The 24,038-nt window shown below is 38.8% G+C and overlaps 1 protein-coding gene across 2 annotated transcripts; it reads right to left on the minus strand.

The window, feature by feature from the left end:
• Positions 1-1,444: 1,444 nt before the first annotated feature.
• LOC6043323 lies at positions 1,445-23,420 on the minus strand. 2 transcript variants are annotated; one of them, XM_038264205.1, is made up of 3 exons: positions 22,561-23,420; positions 2,137-2,506; positions 1,445-1,943 (listed from the first exon to the last, which is right to left on the minus strand). In XM_038264205.1, the coding sequence occupies exons 2-3, from the start codon at positions 2,498-2,500 to the stop codon at positions 1,687-1,689; spliced, it is 621 nt and encodes a 206-aa protein (XP_038120133.1). In that variant the 5' UTR covers positions 2,501-2,506; positions 22,561-23,420; the 3' UTR covers positions 1,445-1,686. The 2 variants fall into 2 exon arrangements, with proteins under 2 accessions (XP_038120133.1, XP_038120132.1); XM_038264204.1 differs by lacking the exon at positions 22,561-23,420 and adding an exon at positions 9,896-10,044.
• Positions 23,421-24,038: the final 618 nt, after the last annotated feature.

The raw sequence follows: 24,038 nt of genomic DNA on the forward strand, positions 1-24,038 counted from the left end.
TCGGTAATGTCGATAATTGTCGGTAACGGGCAAAAACGTCATACTCCTATATCGCAAAAAATGCATGAGGACAGATTTCATGCAGATTCTGATATACTTTCATGCCGCCATGCATCACAATCATGCGACTGCCAGTTGGGTGTAGCCTCCGATGAAAGTCGCTTTAAAATCAATCAGTGAAACACATTAAATTCATGTGGACTTCACGTTGACTTTGAATAGTGCCTGTTTTGGGTAGATCTTAAGATCAATTTCAAGTGTTTTGCTCTTCACTTTGAATAGTTAAAGGTAGTGGGACAAATTCATGAGCAAAACTCTTGAAAAGCTTGAGCCACCCGAATGACAATAATATGTCAAAAAATACCAAAAATTCAATCGCCCAAACACTTGCATTTGATAATGGTTTGGAATGATGTTGAAACACATGATGTGGCTTTATTCAACCATTCAAGTGTTTGGGCACTTGAATAAAACGTGTGGCGTATTTTCAGTGTAGGACAACATGTCTACAAAGTTTCATTGAAATCGGAGAGGATCAAGAATCAAACAATCAGTACAAAAATACTTGAGAAAGGGCAATTCAAGCCCAAAACAGGAGTTTTTCTGGTACTTTTTTCTCGACCCTCTCCGATAACAATGAAACTTTGTAGACACGTTGTCCTAGGCTTAGGTAAGCCATTTTTGCGTATATGGAGCCAGTTTCACTCGATAATGACATTTGAGAAAGGCGTGAGTGTTTTAAATATTTTTGCATTTTCTAATTTAAATATCGCTGTATCTCGAAGCCTTGCATCGTATCAAAAAGTGGTCAGAGACAAACTTGTAGGAAATTTGACGGGCTTTCCAAAAAAATACACTGAAAAAAACACGCCTCTTTTAAATAAGGAAGATTCCTTTGAGTAAAAAGAGGTCCTTTGCCTATTCAAGCCTTCGGACTACTACACTCAAAGTAAAAAGTATCCTTTTTTCAAGTTCACCCGTCGTCACCCTTTAAAAGAGTATCGAAAATGTACTAAATTTGACATACTCTTTTAAAAGGGTGACGCCGGGTGAACTTTAAAAAAGGATAGAAAGTATCCTTTTTGAGGATTGAAAGTACCCTTTTGAGGGATACTTCTGACTTTGAGTGTAGGTTAGAGCGGAAACTTGCAATAGAGACTCACAAAACACCTGTGCCTGTAAGTCATTAAAGTTGGACGGTTTTTTGGCTTCTTTTGACATACACATAGGGAATGGTTGGACAAGGTTTATTTGAATTAAAAGTACGAAAAAAGTTGATTTGCGGAAACATATAGAATAACTCACACATTTCCGTAATAACACACTCTGTGCTGCTCTCCACGTGGTACCTCTCCACTCCACCGGAATTCAAATTTATTGGACGCAAGCTTGTATGCAAGCTGTGCACAATACGGCTGTTCATCGTGAAAAGATTCCAAACACGTTTTATTTTTTTCACCGAAGTTTCGTGTATTTCAGTGAACATTTACTAAAAACGATATGGCAAATAGTGATTCTCTTAAAAATCCTAGATGGTAACTTATTTGTTCTACAAACGTTAACATGTTGCTGATAGTTCTTACAACGATTTCTCTCAAATTCATTGCACGTTAAGTCGATCCCTACTAGAGCTAATCCTTAAACTTAATTCACAAAACCATGTTCAGTGTAGCTTCCTGCGCTTGACTAGGTGCTCGTCGCCGTCGTCGCGGTCGAAGAACTGACCGCCGCCGAGATGGGCTTTATCCGGGCCAGCCCGCTCACGCTGAACGCCGGCGGGGACTCACAGCTGGGGGCGGTGGCGGCACTCCTAGTAGCCGTGGCTGCTGCCGCCGCTGATTCGTCGGAGGGAACCACCATCTCGGGTACAAAGGTTTCCACCTTGGGATAGTGAGCGGGCAGTCGTATCACCTCATCGTACGAAGGGGGTGGCTCCAGTGGGGCTGTTTGAACAGGGGGAGAGGAAAACAATTAAAAAGGTGATAACAATAAAAATTGTCATCGTGGAAATTTTATTAAGGCACAGTGAAAATATTTGCGCATTTTATTTTTAAAAGCAAATGAAAATTATTCATCAATTCATCAATTTTGCAGTTATTTAAAAACATATATTTCTCGAAAGATCAAATAACTTACAGATGTGACTTCCCGGGTAGACGCTGCCGTCATCCCCGACGAAGGCCGCGTTTGAATGTGTCACCGATGAGCGCCCTCCCCCGTTGGAACCCGGCGTCGTCCCGTGGTGGTGGTGTTGATGGTCACCGGTGCCCAGACAGTCGTAAACCGTCCCGTACGGGGGTACGCGACCCATCGGGTGGGAGTGGTGGTGGTGCTGAATCGACATTATGTCGTACAGGTTCGAGCCGATCTGAACCACGTGGACGGGCTGGGACGCCTCCTGCAGCTCGGCCAGCCGCTTGGCGCGTGCCTTTTTGCACTTGAGGATGATGATGAGCAGGGCCCAGGCCAGCACCAGGATCAGGTAGAGGAATATTATCATTTTTAGCTGGAAGGAGATAAATGAACGCACGGTTAGTTGGGGAAAGTTGGAAGCCTTGATACCAAGCCTGTATTACGTCAGATACAGACTAGTTGTAGAGTTTTAATAGAGGTTTAAATTTGGAAACGGATTTACACATTTTGTTGGTCTAAGTAATCTCTAACCGAAACCAATCAGAATAATCAATATATTTTACTTCGATTTTACAATTATTTTGGGGAAAGTAATCTGTTTAACCCTTGAATGCCACCCACTAAACTATGGCCTCAATGATAGCTTTTAACCTGCCACAACTCAACCCCACATTGGGCTTCGATCTTTATTGAAAAATGCCGTCATCAGGGGTGCCATTGGGTCATACAATTTTTAGCATTATGGTATGACCCAATCTCACCCACCAGACCCAATGTCACCCCTGATGATGGTAGTCAAAAAAATCAAACCATCAAATTTTATCAATCAGAATGGAAAAAAAAAAGAACTCCCAATCAAGGATATGAATTTGGGATTATTAGTTTCAATCAACTTTATAGAAGATTCTCGAGATTTTGAAACTCCCGAGAATCAAAAGTTGTTTCAATTCAAAAAGAGTGTATGGAATTATTTTCTTGCTTTAAATTTATAATTTTGCATAAAAATAATAATATTTTGGTGGACGAATCCGTTAAACTAATTATTTGAAATTATATTTTGTAAGATAGACAATCCCTGGGATCTTATAAAAAAAATCCTGGAATCGGGAATTGCTAATATCATGAAATTTCTAACTAACTTCAACTAACATTCTCTTCTGAGCAAAATATGTGAGCAGTCCTTTTCTTTATGTTTTTTGCAGTTCATTGCAACTTAAAAGCTCATGTTATTATTTTACGAAATAAATTGTGAAAAACAAGTAAACTAAACTAAAAAGTAACTGGAATATATAAAAAATGCTAAGTTGTCCATATGCTTTCAGCAAACCAAATCCAAAACTTAATTAGAACACATACTCAAAATAAAAATAAAAAAAGAAAATATAAAAAAACAGAGACGTAAAGTATTCGTAGAACAATAATGCCGTTTTTAGAGTACTTAAAAGCATGAAATTTGGAAAACTATGCACTATTTTTGTTCTTCTGTGTATGTTCCAAAAATGTATGAATCAAAAATGCGTCAAAAATCCTCCTAAATAGCCATGCAAAGAAAAACTATCCGTGTATAAAGAATTTTTCAAAATGATTTCAGCTCAAAAATTCGTGTTCATGATTCGATTATCTAAAGTGAATATTTTCCAAAGTCTTCGGATAATCGAGTTTAGACCGTAGCCCCGTAGGTATACCAACTCATATTTTTTTTAGGAACGTTGAGTATTTGTTCCTATTTTGGGCCTACTAAACCGAGCGCATTTTTAATTTGATGTATCCTCAGAGGCTGCTATAGGCAGAACTTGAACTTTTTTGACGTACGGTTCAACCCCAGCTCGTACAGTACAACCGCACAAATTCGGTCGACAAACAAGCTAAATCATTGTGGCGTTTTAAGCCAGAAATCAACACTAGAATGATTGATTTCACTTGCATTACGTGCATAATTAGCATGGGCATCATTTATATCATTCTTTTATGAGTTTGAACATATTTAAACATTTGTTGCGTAGCCAAATAACAAGCCCGTAATGTGGCAACCCACCACATTGGCCGGTGGTTGAAGATTCGCGGGACGGCTTGCATTAGTGTTCTGAGCGATGAACGCCGTGACGCTGAGTGCCAAGAAGCGGCAAGCAAAAGTGATGAAAATTTTGGACCTAAGTGAATTATTCTTGCCCACCAAAATAAAAATGATGACAGCACGAATCATTATCAAGTGGCAGATTCATGCCAGATTTGGTGAAATCCAAAATTTCTTTGAATTAGGTTTTGTAGGCCCAAATTAGGTACTAGGCCCAAAATAGGGATAAATACCCTATTTATAACCACTGACGAACTGAAGTGCCACTTTTTTTTGTTTTTCTTTGTACTGTTCTCTTCTTTGGCGATTGTCAGAATCAGAGTTTGACGTTTTGTCACATTCCTTGCTGTGAAGAATTCTGGAACAACATGTGAAAATGGCGGATAAGAGTTGGAATGGCAATGTTGCGAAAAGTCTAAAACAAGCCTAATTTGGAAGTTTAACGCAATTTGTTGCCTCATTTTCGATTAGATAATGCAAGATTTGCAAATTATTCACCGTTAAATTCAAAATTCAGAAGTTTTAAGGTTTCAATATGTTTTCCTCCATTTTCATTTGTTGTTCCAGAAAGTTTCTCAGCAACTGCAGCTGCGCATCTGCCAAATCGTTTGTTTGACAATCAGTGATCGCTGAGGGTGAGTGAGACGGAAGATCAAATTCAAATTTGGGGTGGCACGTCAGTTCGTCAGTGGTACAACCCTCACATAAAATAATCTTACAACACTGCTCTTAAACCAAGAAAAAATATTGAGTTCAACGTTAAATTCTTTAATAACCAAAAAGAAAGTTTTACACTCAACCCCCGGTGGTTGGTCACTTTTTCGTTAGAAACTTTTTAGTTTGTACTCCGTTGGTTTGACAAATTTAAACTAAAAAGTGACGAACTGTCACTTTTTACACGGGAATCACACTGACTATGAACCCAATATCAACCCAAACGTTTAGCAGTAAGTGTAAGCTCTGTTGTAGAGAATGTATCAAACTAAAAAGTGTCTCCGTGTGTTTGACAACGATTGGTGTCAAAAAATCGGGGTTCAGTGTATTTACCTATTCTATTTCATTTTAGGTGTCCCGATGCACATACATGTAGAAAATCACAAAATTTGGTAAAAAAGAAAAATTCAATCAGCGCCGTACCTAGGGGTTGGCGCAGTTGGCGACCGCCAAGGGCGCTAGCCCTTGGGGGGCGCCGAAAACGATGATTGTACAAATTTGTCATGTAATTATAAAATCCTAGAAAGGTATTCAGAACAAAAGGGGCGCCAAATTTTAAAGTAGGATTACAAAATAACTCGATAATCTTGGTCGGAATATTACAAATATTACTTATAACACTTGGGGCGCCAAAATCAACTATTTCAATAATTGTACCAGAATTAAATTTAAAATTAAATTCTCTCAATTCATTTATCAAAGGGGGCGCTCAAGTGGCAAAAATTTCAGGGTTTTATAACAATTCTTTGAAATAGCTAGAGATTTTATATTCCAACTACAGTATATAAAATTCAATTTAAATTTCACCATTTTTTCCAGCATCAGGAACCATCAAGCTTTTTTATGTTTTGAAGTATTTTTTTATATAATCAGCTATTTAATTGAAATTTACACATTTCCATTGAAAATCTAAAATAAAAAGAATAAGATATATCAAGTTTAAAGAAAATGGCATTTGAGATATTTTTATCGTTTTAAATGCAAACTTGTGCGTTGAGATTGGCCTACGTTTTCGAAATACTGAAGTGTTAAAATTGAATATTTCTTACACAAAAAATGCTTTGACTTTTGTTAAATTTCTAGCAAAATATTTTTTTTTCAACATAAAAATGTTGGTTTTTTAAGAGCACATAAATTGCTCTAAATATATTATATTCTGCTGCTTGTATTCAATTGCTTGCAGCAAGAGTGAAAAAGTAAAATTTGGGTGTCTTCGACAAAGTTGCATAGATTGGCATGCCCACCAACTTTTTAGTCGTAAAGTAAAATATTATACAATTTCTTGTATAATTTTGATTTGCAGAAACACCATTATCGCGGACCCATTAGAATTTAAACCAAAGCAAAATTCCAACTCCAAAAACAGCAATATTTTTGGGAAAACACAAAGTTCCACTTAATTTTGCTTCTAGGGTCAATAATTTGAAGAATGTTAGTAACATTTTCCTTGAAATTTTTGTTTTGTTATGTTTTAATGGAATGGATAAAGTTGCTTATCTTTCACATTCATTTTTATTTCATGGATTCTATGTGTTGGGCTATCCAGTGTAATTTCGCCTAAATTTTCATATTTACACAAACGGTTCTAAAAGCTTTGTGTGTAGAGGGTGACTATTCTCGAGATTTTCAATTTCCCGGAATCGAGAGTTGAATTTGGAAATTTCCCGGGAATTCCCGGGACCTGGTAGTGTTTATAACTATGCCAATAGTGCCAGTAATGTATAAAGAAAAGTTATAAATGTGTTTCTTTTCAATAAATTCAGTTACGATTTATTCATGCTTATTTAATGAAACGTTAATTAGTAGCCTCATTATTTTTGGGAACTATCTACTTCTTGTTTTTTTTTCTGAATCTGCAATACAACTTTTTGTAAGAACTTGTTATTAGATTTTTGTGAAATAACAAAATAGCTAATATATAATTTCCCAGTATCGGGATTTTTACAATATAATAAATAGCGACTCAAAACAACAATTTTAATATTTTTTTCTATTTTAAAACTGTAAATATGCATTGAAGAAATAGTGATCCGGAAAACCCGAATGTTCACATTTGGCGGACTTTACAAAGATTTCCAGAGTTTTTTTCTAAGATATAATTTAATATTGAGGTTTAAGCGAAACACAAAAGTACTCCATGACATCAAAAAAGGAAATTTCCTTGATACAGCGAAATTAAAATAATAAGAATAAAAAAAATGGATTATAAGAATTGCTATGCTTGAAAGAGGATATGAAAATTATACTCTTAGAAATAATAAACAAAAATATAAAAAAAATAGACTTTCTTCTTGTGGCTAACTGCTAAGTATGCTTTAAGGTTAATTTTGGGGTCCACATTATTTTAAGTTTTCCCAATTATAGTTATTGGAATTTTCAATAAGTTAAAATTTACACTTTCTGAATTAGAAGATAAGAGAAGCATTGGTTCATTCGAACTTGAACATCTTACATTGAACACCCAATGTTCTGAACAATTTCGAATTTTAAATTTTTTTTTATTTGTTTATATAATTTTGCTTCGACCAAATTTCCCGGGAATCGAGAGGTCCAAAAATGGTCGATTTCCCGGGAATTCCCGCTCGTCACCCTCTATTTGAGTGTAATGGTTTTTATATGGGTCTCGTGGCGCAGGGGTAGCGGCTTCGGCTGTCGATCCCGATGATGCTATGAGACGCGGGTTCGATTCCCGCCTTATCCACTGAGCTTCTATCGGATGGTGAAGTAAAACGTCGGTCCCGGTTTCTCCTGTCTCGTCAGAGGCGCTGGAGCAGAAATCCCACGTTAGAGGAAGGCCATGCACCGGGGGCGTAGTGCCAATAGTTTCGTTTTTCGGTTTTTATACAAAATTTTAAGAAACTTTAGATGTCGAAAAATAAACACAAAAAATTTCAATGTGTTAAAAAGGTAAAAACCAGACTGGTGGCAAGCTTGTCAAAAAGTGAACCTCACTTTTGACAGTCCATATAGGGTGAATGCTCCATAAACTGGTTGCACAAAATAGGGTATACAGGCCATTTATAAGTCAATTTGAAAATAAGTTTATTTAATATTTAGGTTTGTAATTTGAAATTGTTATTTATTGTCTAATTATTTTTTTTGTTAAGACCGAGCCATGCGGTAAGGCTTCCGCCTCGCAAATGGGAGTTCAGAACCCGGTGCGGACCAACATAGCTGGTGATCGTTTTCCTTCTGGATACGATTTCTAAGTAAAGGAAAGGTAGTTTATCGTCACAAGCTGTACATTATCTTCTTGGAATATTGACATTTAACCTCATTTAACACTAAAATATGTTAATAAAGTTAACATTAAAAAATGTGAACGATTGATTTCGTCCTTAAAGGCTGGATAATATTTTATTTTTCTAGTTATTTATTTTTTGACAAAACATATTTAAAATTATTCATTAAAAACACAATTTGAAATATTTTTCACAAAAAACTTTTTTTCAAATGCACATTTGCTGGCTCTTTTACCCTATATTTAGCGTCAGAGGGGTAAAGCGACCAAATAGCGGGGTCCACGGTCCAACCAATGTGAGTATCGCGGCCCATACATACAATTTGACAATCTTGCCATCAGGCTGGTAAAAACTAATTGCCTTTGTTTGAAGCTTTGAATTTTCAAAAAACAAATTTTAGGAATTTTATATCAATCAAAAAACACAGTCACAGAGAAGAGAAATATTGTTTTCAAAAATAAATTGAAAAAAAATAGTTTCAAAAGGAATCCATCCAAAAACAAGTTTGAAAAGGAGTCCATTTTCTAATCAGTTAAACTATTTTTTCAGGAATGCAGGAAAATGCTGATACAATGAAATTTAAGCTAGGTCAGATCAAATTCTGTTTAAAACGATAAAACAACACTCTGCTATTTTCAGTCAACATTAATCCTAAAGCACCTTTTCGTTACAACCTATCTATATTGGAAATATATAAATCGATTGAAATGGTTTAAAAATAGTAAAACATTAATTTGAATATTCTTCAAAGAATTAAATTGTGGTTGGATTTTCTAGCTGTTATATTTATTCTATCAATTACCATTATATTACTAAAACTCTTTGAATCAATCGCTGAAAATTTAAGTAAACATATCAAAATGATGAAAAATTTGGAGGGGCGCCAAATTGATGCTTCGCCAAGGGCGCCGTGGACCCTAGGTACGGCTCTGAATTCAATCAATCCACTAAAAAATGATTTTCAATCACTTCTGAAAGTTTCATGAAGATATTTCGTAACTGAACTGAGTTAGAGACGATTTGAGTTCAAAATTTTGCCATGCGCAAAGCAGACTGTCAAACTTTGTGAACATTTTTTCCTAAACACCGAGTTGATTTACGGGTGCCACGATATCTCGAGATGGGGTGGACCAAATTGGCTGAAATTTGGGGCGAAGACGCTCAAAATATATCCCGTGTGCATGACGAAGCCCGATTTTGAAATTTTGCTTTTTTTAAAAAAATACAGAAATCAAAAACTGTTGTTTTTTATATGAAAAACAATAAAAATATTTTTATCTTTAAAAAAATAAACTTTTTGAAAATCGGCCTTCATCATGCACACAGGACCGGTTTAACGAGTCTTCACCAAAATTTTGAGCCGATTTGGTCAAAGCAGTGTTGAGATATCGTGGCGCCCGTTTTTAGAAACAGCTAACTTCAAATAGCTAGATCTCGGCAATGATTCAACCAAATGTCTTCTAACTTGGTAATAGATAAACATGTATATTTTAAACAAACCTCTTGCATTTTTGCCGATTTACATGTATGTAACCCCTTAATTTTTTATATGTAATTTGGTCGTTTATTTGTGTCGAGAGCTGGTTATTTTCAATTATTTATCAAGTTACGATTCTCAGTTTTTGTTTTGAATCAGCCCGAAGCACCCCCCTCTTGCTACGGGCCTGCCAATTATCTTTTAGGTAAGGACAACATCTAATATTTATGCAGTGAATATTTATTTTTATCGTACCTCATTCATTTATTGTACAGTTTTCTTGTTTTATGTTTTTGTTAAGATGTTGAACACTATTAAAGAGCATCAAATTGACAATGACTGGACCAATATATCACAACACCATTTTACGAGTGACTAAACTTGAATTTAAACAGATTTCTTCCATCAATTTGTTTTTACCACTATAAAAAACATTCTTCTTCACCACACCAAACAGCTTCGAGCAACCACACTGTACAACTAACATCTATCCCAGCTCTGTGCTCAGAATCTGTAGCATCCAAAACTGATTTGTGAAATTTGTCATTATAAATTGATTCACTCACGGTAGCCAAAGTACTATGCTCAGCACCCACGACAACAAGAATCCTGTTTCGCACGTGAAAAGCATCAACCTTAAGGTTGTGATTGACCGATAGGCGATCCAATTTTATTGCAATTACGGACCAAATAGTTTCGTACACGTGTCCAATTTTACCTCTTTTTTTCAATCCACGTGGCTATAGTTAAGAGTCGAATGCCGGCCTTTCTTGCAGCACCACCTCATGAATTAGCTGTGGGCGTATTTTTTGTCCTGTCGACGAAAGGATATACGACTTCCGCAATTAACGCATATACAACTGCAGCAATGAATTTCACATTCTTGCGTTCTGACCAACCTTTCAAGGAATCATTGCAACCGTCGCTATCCCTGCTATAATCCAACACATTTCGCTTTAATTTCTATGGATTTCTTTCACTACGCTTCAACGGCATTCATAGCGTCCGCTGGAGCTCTACTAATAGTTATTTTCTGCTTTCTCCGGAAGTCTTGCCGGGAAGCTCTATATTGCGTCGATGGTGACGACTCAACTTGGAAAGCTTGGAAAATCTGATTTCCGATGAGAATATTTGATAAAAGATTCTTTTTTGATAATTTGACATTTAAAAAAAATCTAGTTAACTCGACACCATGCTCAAAGAAGAGAACAAAACGGTGCATCACCGTCATCGTCGTCCTCGGCACCAGGAAGTGCCCGTGTCCTTGCGTAAATTTCCCAAATGCCAACCCGGTGAAGAATGCTATCCTTGGTGGCGCTGAGTTGCTAAGCTGCACGGTGGCCATCAGGCCCCTTCGGAGGTCCCGGAAAGGTCGCCCGCCTTTGTCTTGTACTCACGAACCCGCCGTCGACAACAACATGCGGCTTGAAGGCTACATTTGCTGACCAGTTCCACCCAGCGCAGTGCCGCTGCAGGATCAGCACAAATCCAGCGGGGCCGAATTGACCCAGAAGGATTTGCAGGTGGTTGCAGAGTGATTTGTTTGCAGCTCTTCCAACCTTTTTGGGGTAGCGACCCGACTTGGAGCGGAATAGAGTAGTTTCTTATGTAAATTACACCGGGGCACAATTTGCATAAACAATCGCATGCAATGTGAGAACTTCGCAGATGTTCTCGGACCAGTCGGCAGCTGGTTGCGGGACACGGGATGACCTTCAGGAATTTTGACCACATGATTAGTGGCGTGGCGCAATTGCAGGGTTGGCAGTCGTGACGTAAATCACGCCAAGCTGCATGTTTTTTGAAAAATGCAAGCCCGATTCATCTACGAGGTTGATAATGCCTTCACGTTTTCCCCCAATTTCCAAAATTTTCCAGGAGTATCAGAGATGACTAAATTCTTAAATAAGGTTAAAAATACTCCAAATGACCTTTTAAAAACAAAAACCATCTTTCACGGCCTCGTCATTCGCTCAACATAAAAACTGGCCAGCAACAGTTTCGCCCATGTTGCTCGAATGTGTCCTTGCCAGTCTGGGAAATGATGTTGACCAGCCCCTTTACTCCGCCTGATGGGCGGTATTAATCCAATCCATCAAATTCCCCTGACTTCCGACGGGCGTCAGTCGTACAATAATACCTGCGTGCTGTTGGCCAACTCGTGGAAATAAATCCCGCGGTCACGATGATGACGATAATAAAAATCAGCTGGTCACCACCACCGCTCCCACCGCTTTCGAGGTTGAGCAAAAAAAGTTGAGTTGAGGGTAATTATTATTCCCAAAATGGGGTTTTCCATCATTTTTTTTCCTTCTCTTGTATCGGAAGCCGGCTAGGATAGATTATGGAGCCTCGTTGCCGGCCGGTATAAATTTCCCACAGGGGGAGAGGTGTGGAGAGTTGCACAATATCCAGGAAAGATAAAAATGGAGTTTTGCCCACCCACCTCGTTGATTGTCTGCCTGCCAAAAGGTCTACGAACTGGAAAATTATGGATGGGGTGGATTCGAGAATCGGAAAAATTAACCCCTTTTCTACGGGCTGGTGTGGAAACGCACGGTCGCCTGTGAAGGGTGATTCACTTGGCGATCGATAGCTCTCTGGAATAATTTATGACGTAGGCCTAGTTTCTTTGGTGTCTTCATTTCAAAGAGAGAAAAAAAGTACCTTGAATTTGTTTAAATAGCTTAAGAAGAGAAATAAATCAATACAACAAGAACCACCACACAAAAAGATGTAAAGATATATGAAAACATATTTTTTTTAGTCATCCTATGAAGGTCGAGGATTAAACTAAAATAATATAAATAAAATATGACTAAATATTAATTGTCCGTCGAAAAATTTCCCTAAAAGCCTCCAATCTATCAGCTTTAATTCATCCAAGGTAACCTTTCCCTTTTTTAAGTCCATACGCAACGAACGAAACTATTGGCACTACGCCCCCCGGGGCATGGCCTTCCTCTAACGTGGGATTTCTGCTCCAGCGCCTCTGACAAGACAGGAGAAACCGAGACCGACGTTTTACTTCACCATCCGATAGAAGCTCAGTGGATAAGGCGGGAATCGAACCCGCGTCTCATAGCATCATCGGGATCGGCAGCCGAAGCCGCTACCCCTGCGCCACGAGACCCAGTCCATACGCATCGGATGGAAATAATCGAAGCATAATTGTGCCAGAAATAGATAAACTTCCCGAGGAAGTGACACAGTGGCATCCAGCGGCCGGCAACAAGAGGAAACAGGGCAGAAGTGAAATGCAACCATTTGTTAATAACTCTTTTTACTGCTGCTGTATAGTATCATTACTATCTCCCTGAATAACCCACACAACGAGGTCTTTATCAGTCAGATTACGAATCATGAGAGGGTACTTCATTTAGTCTAAGCAACACCTTAAGCCGTAGTTCAACATTTTGTTTTAAATCAATTGAAACAATCAACCAGTTGAATAGATATTTCACAAAGACCCAATACATGTTTGATGCTTCACAACATATCAAATGTTACTTATTTAATACCTTCCCCAGTGTAGAGAGAACACAGAACATTAATAAAAAAAAGCTAGTTTTCAAAAATTTTGAGCAAAAAATGTTATCCATGTCCCAAAACTTGAGTTTTCTTTACGGAATTTATTTTACCAAAATGATCACATCTTTACATAAAGGATTTTCCGAAAAATTTTGAAGTTTTGGAGCATTGGTGTCTTGAAAAGAGTTGACTCAAATAGAAAGGATTGGATTGGTTGAAAATAAGGGTGGTTCACGATTAGGGTGATTTAAAAAATCTGACTTTTCAGGAATATTTTTGGGAATTTTATGTCTTCTGAAAAATTGTTAGGCCCCGGGCAGACGGTAATAACAAAATTCATGCCATTTCAATAACAAATACTGTTAAAATAACAAAAAGCGTTATGGAATATTCTTGAAAAATCCATTTATGCATAAGGGTTTAATAACAGTTTATGTTATCATAACACAATTTGTTATTGGTCTGATATTGGTTGAAAGCCCAAACAACTTTGGAATAACATTTTTTTGTTATGGAAGAATACCGCCAACTGTTATTGGGATGATCGGATTAGTTGTTAAAATAACAAAAAATAATAACAAAGATTTGTTCGAAGAATAACTAAAAATGTTATTAGTCTGTTATTACCATAACAATCCAATAACAAAAAAATCATAACGACGAATAACAATTCTTGTTATAAATAACATAAAATGTTATTGTCCTAGTATTTTCAAATATCAAAAAATGTTATTCCCACGTTATTTCCGTCTGCTCGGGGCTTGCCAGTCCAAGCAACTATGTCAAAAACACAAACTTATACATCGAAATCTACGCTTTCCACGACCAAATTTAGAGAAAGCATATAAGCAAATCTTTAAAAATCAGTTGTTGAATGTAGCATTCACGGTTTTAAGCATTTTTTAAGCATTGAAAACAAACATTTCTATTTTTTGACATTCCGATTTGGACTTAAGTGTCCAAAGTTACACCCATTTTAAGGCACAAAAGATGGAAATTTAAAACATAAATATCTCGAAACAGCGCAGGCCAAATTTTAAGCGCCAGGTTGCATTAGAAAGAGGTGATCTATCGCTACAAACGCTGAAAAAACTCAGTGGTGTTTTTTCTTTAAACTTGAGATATCTTCATTTGAATATGTCTAAATTTCAAAGGGAAAGTATATGTGATCACCCTAACGAAATTCAAAAATTGTTTAACTATACACTGAAATAAAAAAATAGTACCAAATTCCTTTATTCTAGGATTTTTTTCCTTATTTAGTAATCGGGTTTTTTGGATTACTTAATAAGGAAAGTTTTAGCAGGGTAAAACACGTCCAATGGGTTTGAGGTTTGAAACGAGAATGAATATTTATTTCCAATCAACAACTAAGGTAACTATGTTAACTGGTCAACTGGTCGTAGGTTACTTTGCTTCCAATACTCCTCCTTAAACTACGACCATTGAAAAAATTTCCCTAACTAACTAAGCGGCGAACCCGATTGTTCCCCTGACTCCTCCTCAATCGGTATCGCCTCCATCTCCTAGACCTTCGGCGGACTCACGCGCCATTCGACTTCCTTCGAACTCCTCCTGCAACAAACGAACGTCCCGAAGAATCCGAGTTTTCGCAGCCTCCAGCGACATCTTTGAGCTCTCCACATCCTGAACCAAGGAATCACAGCTTACCGGCAGTCCCATCAGCAACAACGCCACGAGCATTGGTTCTCCAATCACGTAACCGTTATCCTCTAGACCACGAGCCAGTGCCATGAACTCGTCCACGTAGGATTCCACGTCGGCAAACTCGTCCAGCGCGATAGACAGCAACCTCTTGAACGCCGGAACCGTAAATTCGCTCATTCGTCCTCTTCCTGGTTCACGTACGGCAGCTGCTTGACCTCTCGCATCAGCTCCGCCGTCGAGATTGGGTCCGTTCCCAGCTTCACAGTCAGGTCGCCGCATGACCTCGACACTCAGTGGACCGTCCTCCAAGAAATAATCGTCCTTCACTGTAGCAGGCTGTGGATAAAAATCCGCGACAGAAAGTGTACCGGAACAAACGTCATCGTACTTGCCTTGACAACGGCGCTCCCGGCCGCTGTGCCTCGACTCTTGTTGACAAGTGTCAACGGGTCTATCTTGTTGCGGCGGGAGCGCAAGGCCAGCCTCCCCACGAGCTTCACTATCACCGTCTACCGCAACGGTCCGCTCGTTCGTGTCCGGCTGCGCATCTTCTGCAACCGGTTCTGCCGTCTTCTCCATCAGTTTCGCCGTGTTGACCAGAAACGCCCTCTCCGGTCGACACACGACCGATTCGTCCATCTTCGGCGACAGCTTCATCTCGGCCAATCGATACAGTCCGCCCTCCTCTCGCCCGGAAGCGACCTGCTTACCGTCTTCATCCAGTATCTTGCACTGCTTTGCCGTGAAGATCACCATGTGGCCCTCTTTACAGATTGTACTCACCGAGAGCAGATTCGAGGCCAGGTCTGGGATCTTCAGCACTCCGCGAACGTCCAAGCTGCCGTCTGGACACTCCAATGCCACGTTTCCTCTTGAGATCGCCGTCATCGAACCGTTGTTCGCCGTTCCAACGTCGAACTGCACTGACTCCTCTCCGTTGAAGTTATGTTCCGATGTTGCCAGGTGACACGATGCTCCTGAGTCCAAGTACCATGCGCCTGCTTGGATACCACCCGTCGTGTCCGTGCTGAACCAGGCTATAGGCTTCGATTTTTCGATCCGCTTCTCTGGACACTTGGCCGCAAAATGTCCCGGCTTGTCGCATACAAAACATCGCTTTTCTGATCTTGACTGCAGCGGCTCCCTGGTCCGACTCGAACTTGTACCCCTGGTACAAAGCGCACTGTCGTATCCGGCGTAGGTGGGTCCCTTCTCGTGCTTCACGTCTTGCAGGATCTTGGCCTTGACTGAATCCAGTGTCAGAGCAGCCCCCGAGGCCTCCAGACCCATGACCATGGGCTCGTAGTAGCTTGGCAGTCCCATGAACAGCAAAGCTACCATCCAGTCATCGTCGACCTTAAAACCGATCGCAGTGAGCTTGTGAGAAGTCGTCATAAGCTCGTTGACGTACTCTTCAACGCTCGCGCAGTCCTCGAGGCGAATCGACGTCAGCTTCCTGAGCAGGCCGAACTTCCTCGGCAAACCCTTGTCCTGGAACGAAGCCGCCAGCTTCCTCCAGACTTCCTTCGGGTCTTCCTCGTCCTGGATGAGACCGAAGTTGGTGTTTTCTACACCCAGACAGATCGTAGCCAGCGCCCGTTCCTTCAGGTCTTCCGTCACGATGTCACCTTCCGCTCGTCGCTCGGCAGGCCAGCTGCCCTCGCGGATCAGGGTCATCCGCATCGAGAACGCCCACGTCGAGTAGTTCTCCCGACCCTTTAGCTTCTCGATCGCCGGCATGGCCACCGAACTCGTGACCCGAACGTTCCTAACTTGGGCTAGCGGGGCTCCGTTCCCGCCGTTGCCAGCTGCTCCGTTTCCGTTTGGCGCTTGTCCGGATCCATTCGGACCTTGGCCACTGCCGCTTCCACCTGCAGCTACTTCCGAACCACCGTTTCCATTTGGTGTAACTTCCGGAAAGCTTCCTCCGCTGCGGCGAGTTCTCGGCATCTTCAAAACTTGTCCGCTACTTGAAAAAATTTCTCGGCTTTGTGCGAAGGCCCATAACCTTTTAGCAGGGTAAAACACGTCCAATGGGTTTGAGGTTTGAAACGAGAATGAATATTTATTTCCAATCAACAACTAAGGTAACTATGTTAACTGGTCAACTGGTCGTAGGTTACTTTGCTTCCAATAGAAAGGAGCCAAAATTCCTAGAGTTCAGGAATTGGGGTTTGAACACGGTGTAGTTTTTCGAGACCTCAAAGATAAAAAAATTCGGTATGTCTGATATTTGGCACCGTGAAAGAAGGGCTCTGTCCCGACATTTTGCGGGGTATACCGAAATATTTCGTCGGGGGGTCTAGTGCAACTTTTTTTTTGAGCATTATTTTTCGATTTTATGGGATATATATTCAAAAAAGTCACAGAAAATCGGTGCATTCATGTTGATATCACTCAAACTTCTTATGAATATGCTTTGGGGACTCTAACCAACTATATTTGACCAATATTTGACCTCCAATAAAAAATGGAACCAAATTTACCAGATTTCTAGCTTTCTTTGAAATTACCCCAAAATCCTAGCTGGAAACCCCGATACGACCGAAAGTAAATCTTTTCTTTGTACAATTTGTCATGAAATAACAGCAACAAATTGCCCGGATACAAATTTGAGCATTAAACAATGCAAAACATAGATTTTATTTAATAAGCCGTTTACTACCCAATAGGTTCCGAAAATTATTTTTTCAATCCTCTGCCACATTACACCATTACATTTTAAAACATTTTAGAATCAATGACATTATAGAAAACAGTTTTCTGAACAAGTTCCATAAAAAGTATCACTTTTGGTTCAATATAAGCAGATATATGCCCAATTTATTGAAATAAATAGTGCCTTTCTTCAAATTTTTCTTAATTTAATTATCTTTCACATGATGGACACTGCCTACTAAGATATTTTTTATGATGATAATATGTTATTAAAACATAAAAATTAATGAAATGTATGAAAAATATTCTATAGCACTCATTACAAAACTCAGTAGGCATTGCCCATCGTGTGAAAGGTAATTAAATTAAGAAATTTTGGAGAAAGGCACTATTTATTTCAGGGATTTGGGCATATCTCTGCTTATATTGAACCAAAACTAAAAAACCTCGAAATTGAGCCAGAGTGTAAAAAAGTCGTATTATGTCATATTTTAGGATTCCATGTAAAATTATTCTACAGACCAAAAAAAAAAGATGAAAAATAACTCGTGATGATTACGATGTTTGCATATCAAAATTAAAAAAAAAAAAAACCGCTCTACGACTTTGTAGAACATTATTGCACTCTTAAAACTAACCATGCAAAGTTAGAAATAACACGAAATATGAAATTTTTTGTTCTTAATGCAAAAATACCCTTCTGCGTTTTTGCTGGAGGTGGGCAAAATCGTTTTTTTATGTATGGATGAAAAGGATATGTTTTAAGAATTGTGTGATGTTTAATGTTATTTTGCATTAGAATCATACAAATTATAAAAAAAAAACCTAAGAACAAGAAGATGCCCTTGAAAACCATAGGTCAACATTAGCTTGAAAACTATTAAGTGGTTTTCAAAAATTGACATCAATGCTATTGAGAGTTTTCAATATATATTGATGAGAAAAGTTACTATAGTCACCCCAATGAATTATGACGGTTCAGCTCTGAAAATGTCGGGACATGCCGTTTTTATCCTGAAGTACTTGAAAAAGTACATGAAGGGATGATGTTGGGATTATTATTCTATTAGCATTGAAATATTTTAAATTGACAAAAACAAATTTATCACTACAAAATGTTGGGAATTTATTAAATTATATTTATAACAAGTTTAAACATTATTCCATCTTGGAACGGTTCTTTCAAAAGACCGGAGTTTTAATAAGAACCGCGGTTCTTTTTTTGTGAGCCATGGCTCGTTCGCTCTTTTTATTGAACCGGCTCTTTGAGCGGCTCGCTCTTTTTTTGCAGATTCGAAGAGTACATGTAATTTCCATAAAATTTACGCGGCCCAAAAATGTTTACAGTCGTGTAACGAAAAATGACACAATTTTTGAAACAATTTTTGTTTTTGTTTTTTCGATGAAAAATTGTTTTTTCAAGAAATTCTGAGTACCACATCAAAATGGGCGTCCAATGTCACATAATAGTCCGTTTGACGCAAAATTTCCAAACCATCACCATTTGCGGCTATAATTTATTTAGAAACACGTCTTTACAGAATGTTCAAAAATGGTAGCTAACGAGATTTTCAAAAATGGAGATCAGGAACAAAATTTACCCCTTAGGACAAAGTTTTACGCACATCAAAGAGAGGTTGGGGCAACTTTTTCCAATTTCGTGTGAGTTGGCGGAGAATTACCCATTCATATTTAACTCCCGGAACTTGTTCTAGAAACTTTTGCTCGTGTTCTCAAACTGGCAAAGAATAAAAATCTGTTTAGTCATTGAGTAGGGGAAAATGATAATCAAACTCAGGGTGATAAAAAACATACTGACAAATCAGTATCAGGGTTGCTCTTTGAGAAAGTTTTTTAAAAAGGGTTACTTCAAAGAAAATATGGACACTTAGTATTTATGGATATAAACCTTTGGATGGTGGTCAGATATTGAAGCATAATGATTCGGAGAGTCTATCGAGACAAATGGAACAAGTACAATGTAGAATAAGGTGACCAGAAAAATTGAAAATTTCGGAAAATCGCAAGAGATACCCCCTGGATCGATTCTTTAGGCAAAAACAAGTACAGTCGACTCTCTGGTTGTCAATATCCAAGGGACCGTCGAAGAAGAGAATCATCAGTTTACAGAACGATGCAAAATGAAGACTCGATTGAAAATATTTTTTTCTTGATACCCAGCTATGAGAGAGAATCATGGCAACGTCCATCAAACAAAAACAAACTAATGTCAAACACCCTTCAAAGCTTCGTTTCGCCAAGAAAATGTCTATGCAAGCCATGAGAAAGTGAAATTATTGACAACCGGAAGAGATTTTTAAAGCAAACATAATCCAAGGGACCGTCGAGGAAGAGATCCTTCAAGCAAGGGAAAATATCGAGGAATGAAGATAATTGAAGTGTGCAGATTGAAGGGACTGAAGAATTTATCGATAGATGGAGGATTATTGATATCGAGAAGATCGACAGCCAGAGAGTCGACTGTAACTGTGCTAATTTTGAGCCAAATCGGTTAAGGCTAATGGGTCGCTTTTCATCGTTGAAGTTTATGTGTGTGTGTGTGTGTGCAACCAACCAAACGGGACCACGCGGTCGCTTCTTACAAATTGCGTTGTTTCCATGCATTTTTAGATCTACATTCTATACATGCAAATAACTTGCATAGGCATCTGGAAGGTATTAGCTCTGCCGAGCTTCGGAGACCCATTTCTACGCTGGCTAGCCGAGCGCGAGGTACTTCAGCTTTATCGACAAGCCCCGCCCTGAAGAACGTTTGCACCAATCGGATTCAAACGTTATTTAGAACTTCCGAACTTTTGTCAAAATGGACAAGGACCCAGCGCGTATATAGTTAAGAGTAACAGTATTCCTAATTCCAATCATAGCTCACCAAGTCGCGATGGCCTAGTGGTTAGCATTTTTGCTTATCAATCCAAAGGACGGGGGATCGAACCCCGACTCGAGCGACTTTGATTTTTCGTTCATGTTCAGAGTTTTAAGATTAATATTTCCTATACTTTCTCGTTGGGAGCAGATGAGAATCGAACCCAGAACCATTCGCTTACAAAGCGAACACCGTAACCAGTCAGCCACGGCCGCTCCTCGCTTTTCATCGTTGAAGTTTATATGGGGAAAATAGCAAAAATGTATGGGGAAAAACATCGGTTCAGGATTTTTGCAGCAGGAGGCGCAGGTCTCGCCCAAATGTGTCCAAGTGTGAGGTTCTTGTAGGAAATTTAATTACCTACAACTTTGTAGAAGGGTGCAAGACAATCCGAGTTGATCCTGATGAGTTATTAGCAATGCGATGAAAAGAAATCGGCTTATATACTTGAAAGTATACAAGGGGTATATAGGAAGCATATAAGCAATTTTTTTTCTAGAAAAAATCACCAAAAATCAGGATTAACTCGGATCGTTTTGCACCCTTCGACAAAATTGTAGGGAATTAAATTTCCTACAAGAATCTCACACTTGGACAATTTTGGGCGAGACCTGCGCCACCTAGCAGAAAATTACTGAAACGATGTTTTTCCCCATACATTTTCATGATTTTCCCCATATAAACTTCAACGATGAAAAGCGACCCCTTAGCCTTAACCGATTTGGCTTAAAATTGGCACAGATACTTATTTTTGCATTAGGAATCGAGTCAGAGGGTATCTCTGATGTCGATTTTTTTATTGTCACCCTAATGTAGAATCAAGAGAAAATCCTTTAAAAAGGGAGCGTTCTTTTATTACGTAACGCGAAAAATCGGACTTTTAGACCCCCTCCCCCCCCCCTCGTAACAATATTTCCATACAAATTTTAAAAATTTTGTATGGAGCGTAACACGGCCTCCGACCCCCCTCTCCCCCCTACTGCGTTACGTAATAAAAGAACGCTCCCAAATGCTGCTCAAAATTTTTTGCGCTGCGTCTTTCAATAAAATTTTTTTTTAGAGAATTTAAATCGGTTTGACAAAAAAAAAGGTGCAGTCATCCCTCATATTCGGAACAATTTACAGATCGGCCAATGTTCAAAAAATCATAGAAAATCAATGATTGAACTTGATGATTCGCTTTTACCTTCATTTGAAAGCTTTTCTTGCGATCTTTCGAATGCTGTATCAAACACCTGCAAATTTTAACTTTTATATCAAGTTTTTGAAGAAAAACTTTGACCCTTGAAATCCACAAATTCGGAACATTTTTTCTTAGGAAGTAAACAAACTTTGGTTCTCTCCATAAGTACATAATTTTTACAAAATAATGACTTCAGACACTGAAACCAACGAAACTCTTGCTTAGTTATGTTTTATGAATGGTCTGATAACTCTTTTTGTAAACATATCAGTTAAATTCAGGTGTTCCACAATTGTGGAAGGCACAATAACATCCCACAATAATGAAACAGGCAATTTTGAGGCAGTATTTTGCTGCTCAGGATAAAAAAATCTTGAAAAGAGGTTTTTTGTTCAATAAGTACTACTTTTACCAGTGAAATAGCAAGAGAATGTACAAATGAAGGTCCTAAAAATAGTAGGGTCGATAGAAAAGCTGCATTTGGCATGTAATTGACAAATTACCACAAAAGTGTTCCGAATTTGTGGGTATTCCGAATATGTGGGATGACTGTAGTTGCCAAAAATAGAGGGATAGTCCAATCGGCACCAAACTTTCGATTTCTTGTAACTATCGATAGATTAACGTTCCCTTCAAGTTTGATCAAAAGTGTACCCAGATGACCTCGAATGACCCATATATAAGTCCTTTGAAGTTGTTTGAGTTTTTATAAAAACTCAAACAACTTCAAAGGACTTTGAATCGAACTGAATTGCTGGAAAATTATAATTAAATTTGAAAGGCTTGTGAATCCACTTACAAAATTAGTTTTACACAGAAGCAAGGAAATCAATAAACTCTGTTATCAACCATATGCGGGCCTCAGTGTTGTACCCCCATCCATGAAAAAAGACGCCAAAGACAGTCGTCTCATCAAATATTTCCCCACAGCAAACAACAAACGACGAACTATTTTCTTCGCTGTGCTCTTCTCTCGTACAAACTATGAATAATCACCTTAATCTATCCGCCCGGTTTACGTGTGCAGTGCTGGTGTAATACGTTTCTACGTACTGCTGCTGCTTCTGCTCGATTAGTCGGCGGACTTAGTAGTAGTACATCTCTTTAGTTTCAAGTATTTTTTTTTTGTTTGTGTTGTTGTGTTTTGTTTCACTTCCCCACTCTTGTCGAATAAATTATTATTATTTCCGCTGACACGAATACGAAAAAGCGCACATTCCAGTCGAAAATAAGGACACTTTTAGCACGACGTTGTTGATGATGTTGTATTTTTCGTTATCACTCAGTTAGACGACGACGACGACATGCGGTTTGGTTTGGGTTTCACTCGTTCTATTCACGGCGGTCGTCACTTTTTACTTTGTTTCAACTTTCACAGATAGCCATATCTTCGAGGGCCAAATTTGTTTGCATGTCTCGTTCGAATTGAGGAACTCCTCACAGGACACTAAATCTTGTACGACGAAGACAGCATGGCTGTCCACTTTGCCCGAAGTGGTGACTTGAGCTCATCAATATTCCAGTGCACTTGTGTGCGGTTGTGATTGTGTGCTCGATAAGCGCATTCTAGTTCAATGACGAACTTTTTCTCCCCCCAAAAGCCTGTCCTGTCATTTCAAAGTTCTTCAACTGCATGCAGCACGTGACAACTGCATTTCTTTCCTTGCACGTGGAGAGAAGGACACCAGGACAATCCAGTACAAACAAGTACTTTCCCAACAAAACCGCTGCACGTCACTATCGTTGAATGTCCCGGCTTAGACTGAAACGGAAAGCGCGACTCTCACCACACCACAGAATAGTGCCTAGGCTAGGACTGGCCGAGTGGACGGTCTCTCTGATACTAAACGGAGGAGACGCATACCAGTTGTGGTTTGAGCAGCAGCTGCTGAGTGTATAGTGTATACTCGCAATTGGGAGAAGTTCCGCGACACCGGCCACTGGCAGCCTTTTCACCCATTACACCGTGTAACAGAAATTTAACGAGTTTATCGTCTACAACCCAAGCTAAGCAGGGGTTCAGTCTAAAAAAAAATAAAAATCGATATTCAACCAAACACAAACAAATAGTTGAAGGCTGTCTAATGAGCCTTATATTTTAAAAAAATCAAAACATGTAAAATGCAAATAAAAACATTGAAAATGAAAGAAGAATAACATAATACACGTACTACCATCAAGGGGCTGGAAACTCTAATATTACTTAGGAATACTGAGTATACTAACGATATTCCAGTATACTTGTTAGTATACTAACCGAAAAGCAATAAAAGGTTAGTATATTAAGATACTCTCAGTATATTGGTAAGTATACTGGAAATATGTAAAGGAAATAATAAGTATACTAACATATATTTTGATATACTGGGTAACATAATAATTATAGCTCTAAGAGTTTCCAACCCCTTGACTACCATGCGTTTCCACAAGTTAAACCTGCAATCAAGTTATTTTCGATAATATTCAAACAAATT

Source organism: Culex quinquefasciatus, chromosome 3 (genome assembly GCF_015732765.1).
Source record: "Culex quinquefasciatus strain JHB chromosome 3, VPISU_Cqui_1.0_pri_paternal, whole genome shotgun sequence".
NCBI classification, from domain to species: Eukaryota; Metazoa; Arthropoda; class Insecta; order Diptera; family Culicidae; genus Culex; species Culex quinquefasciatus.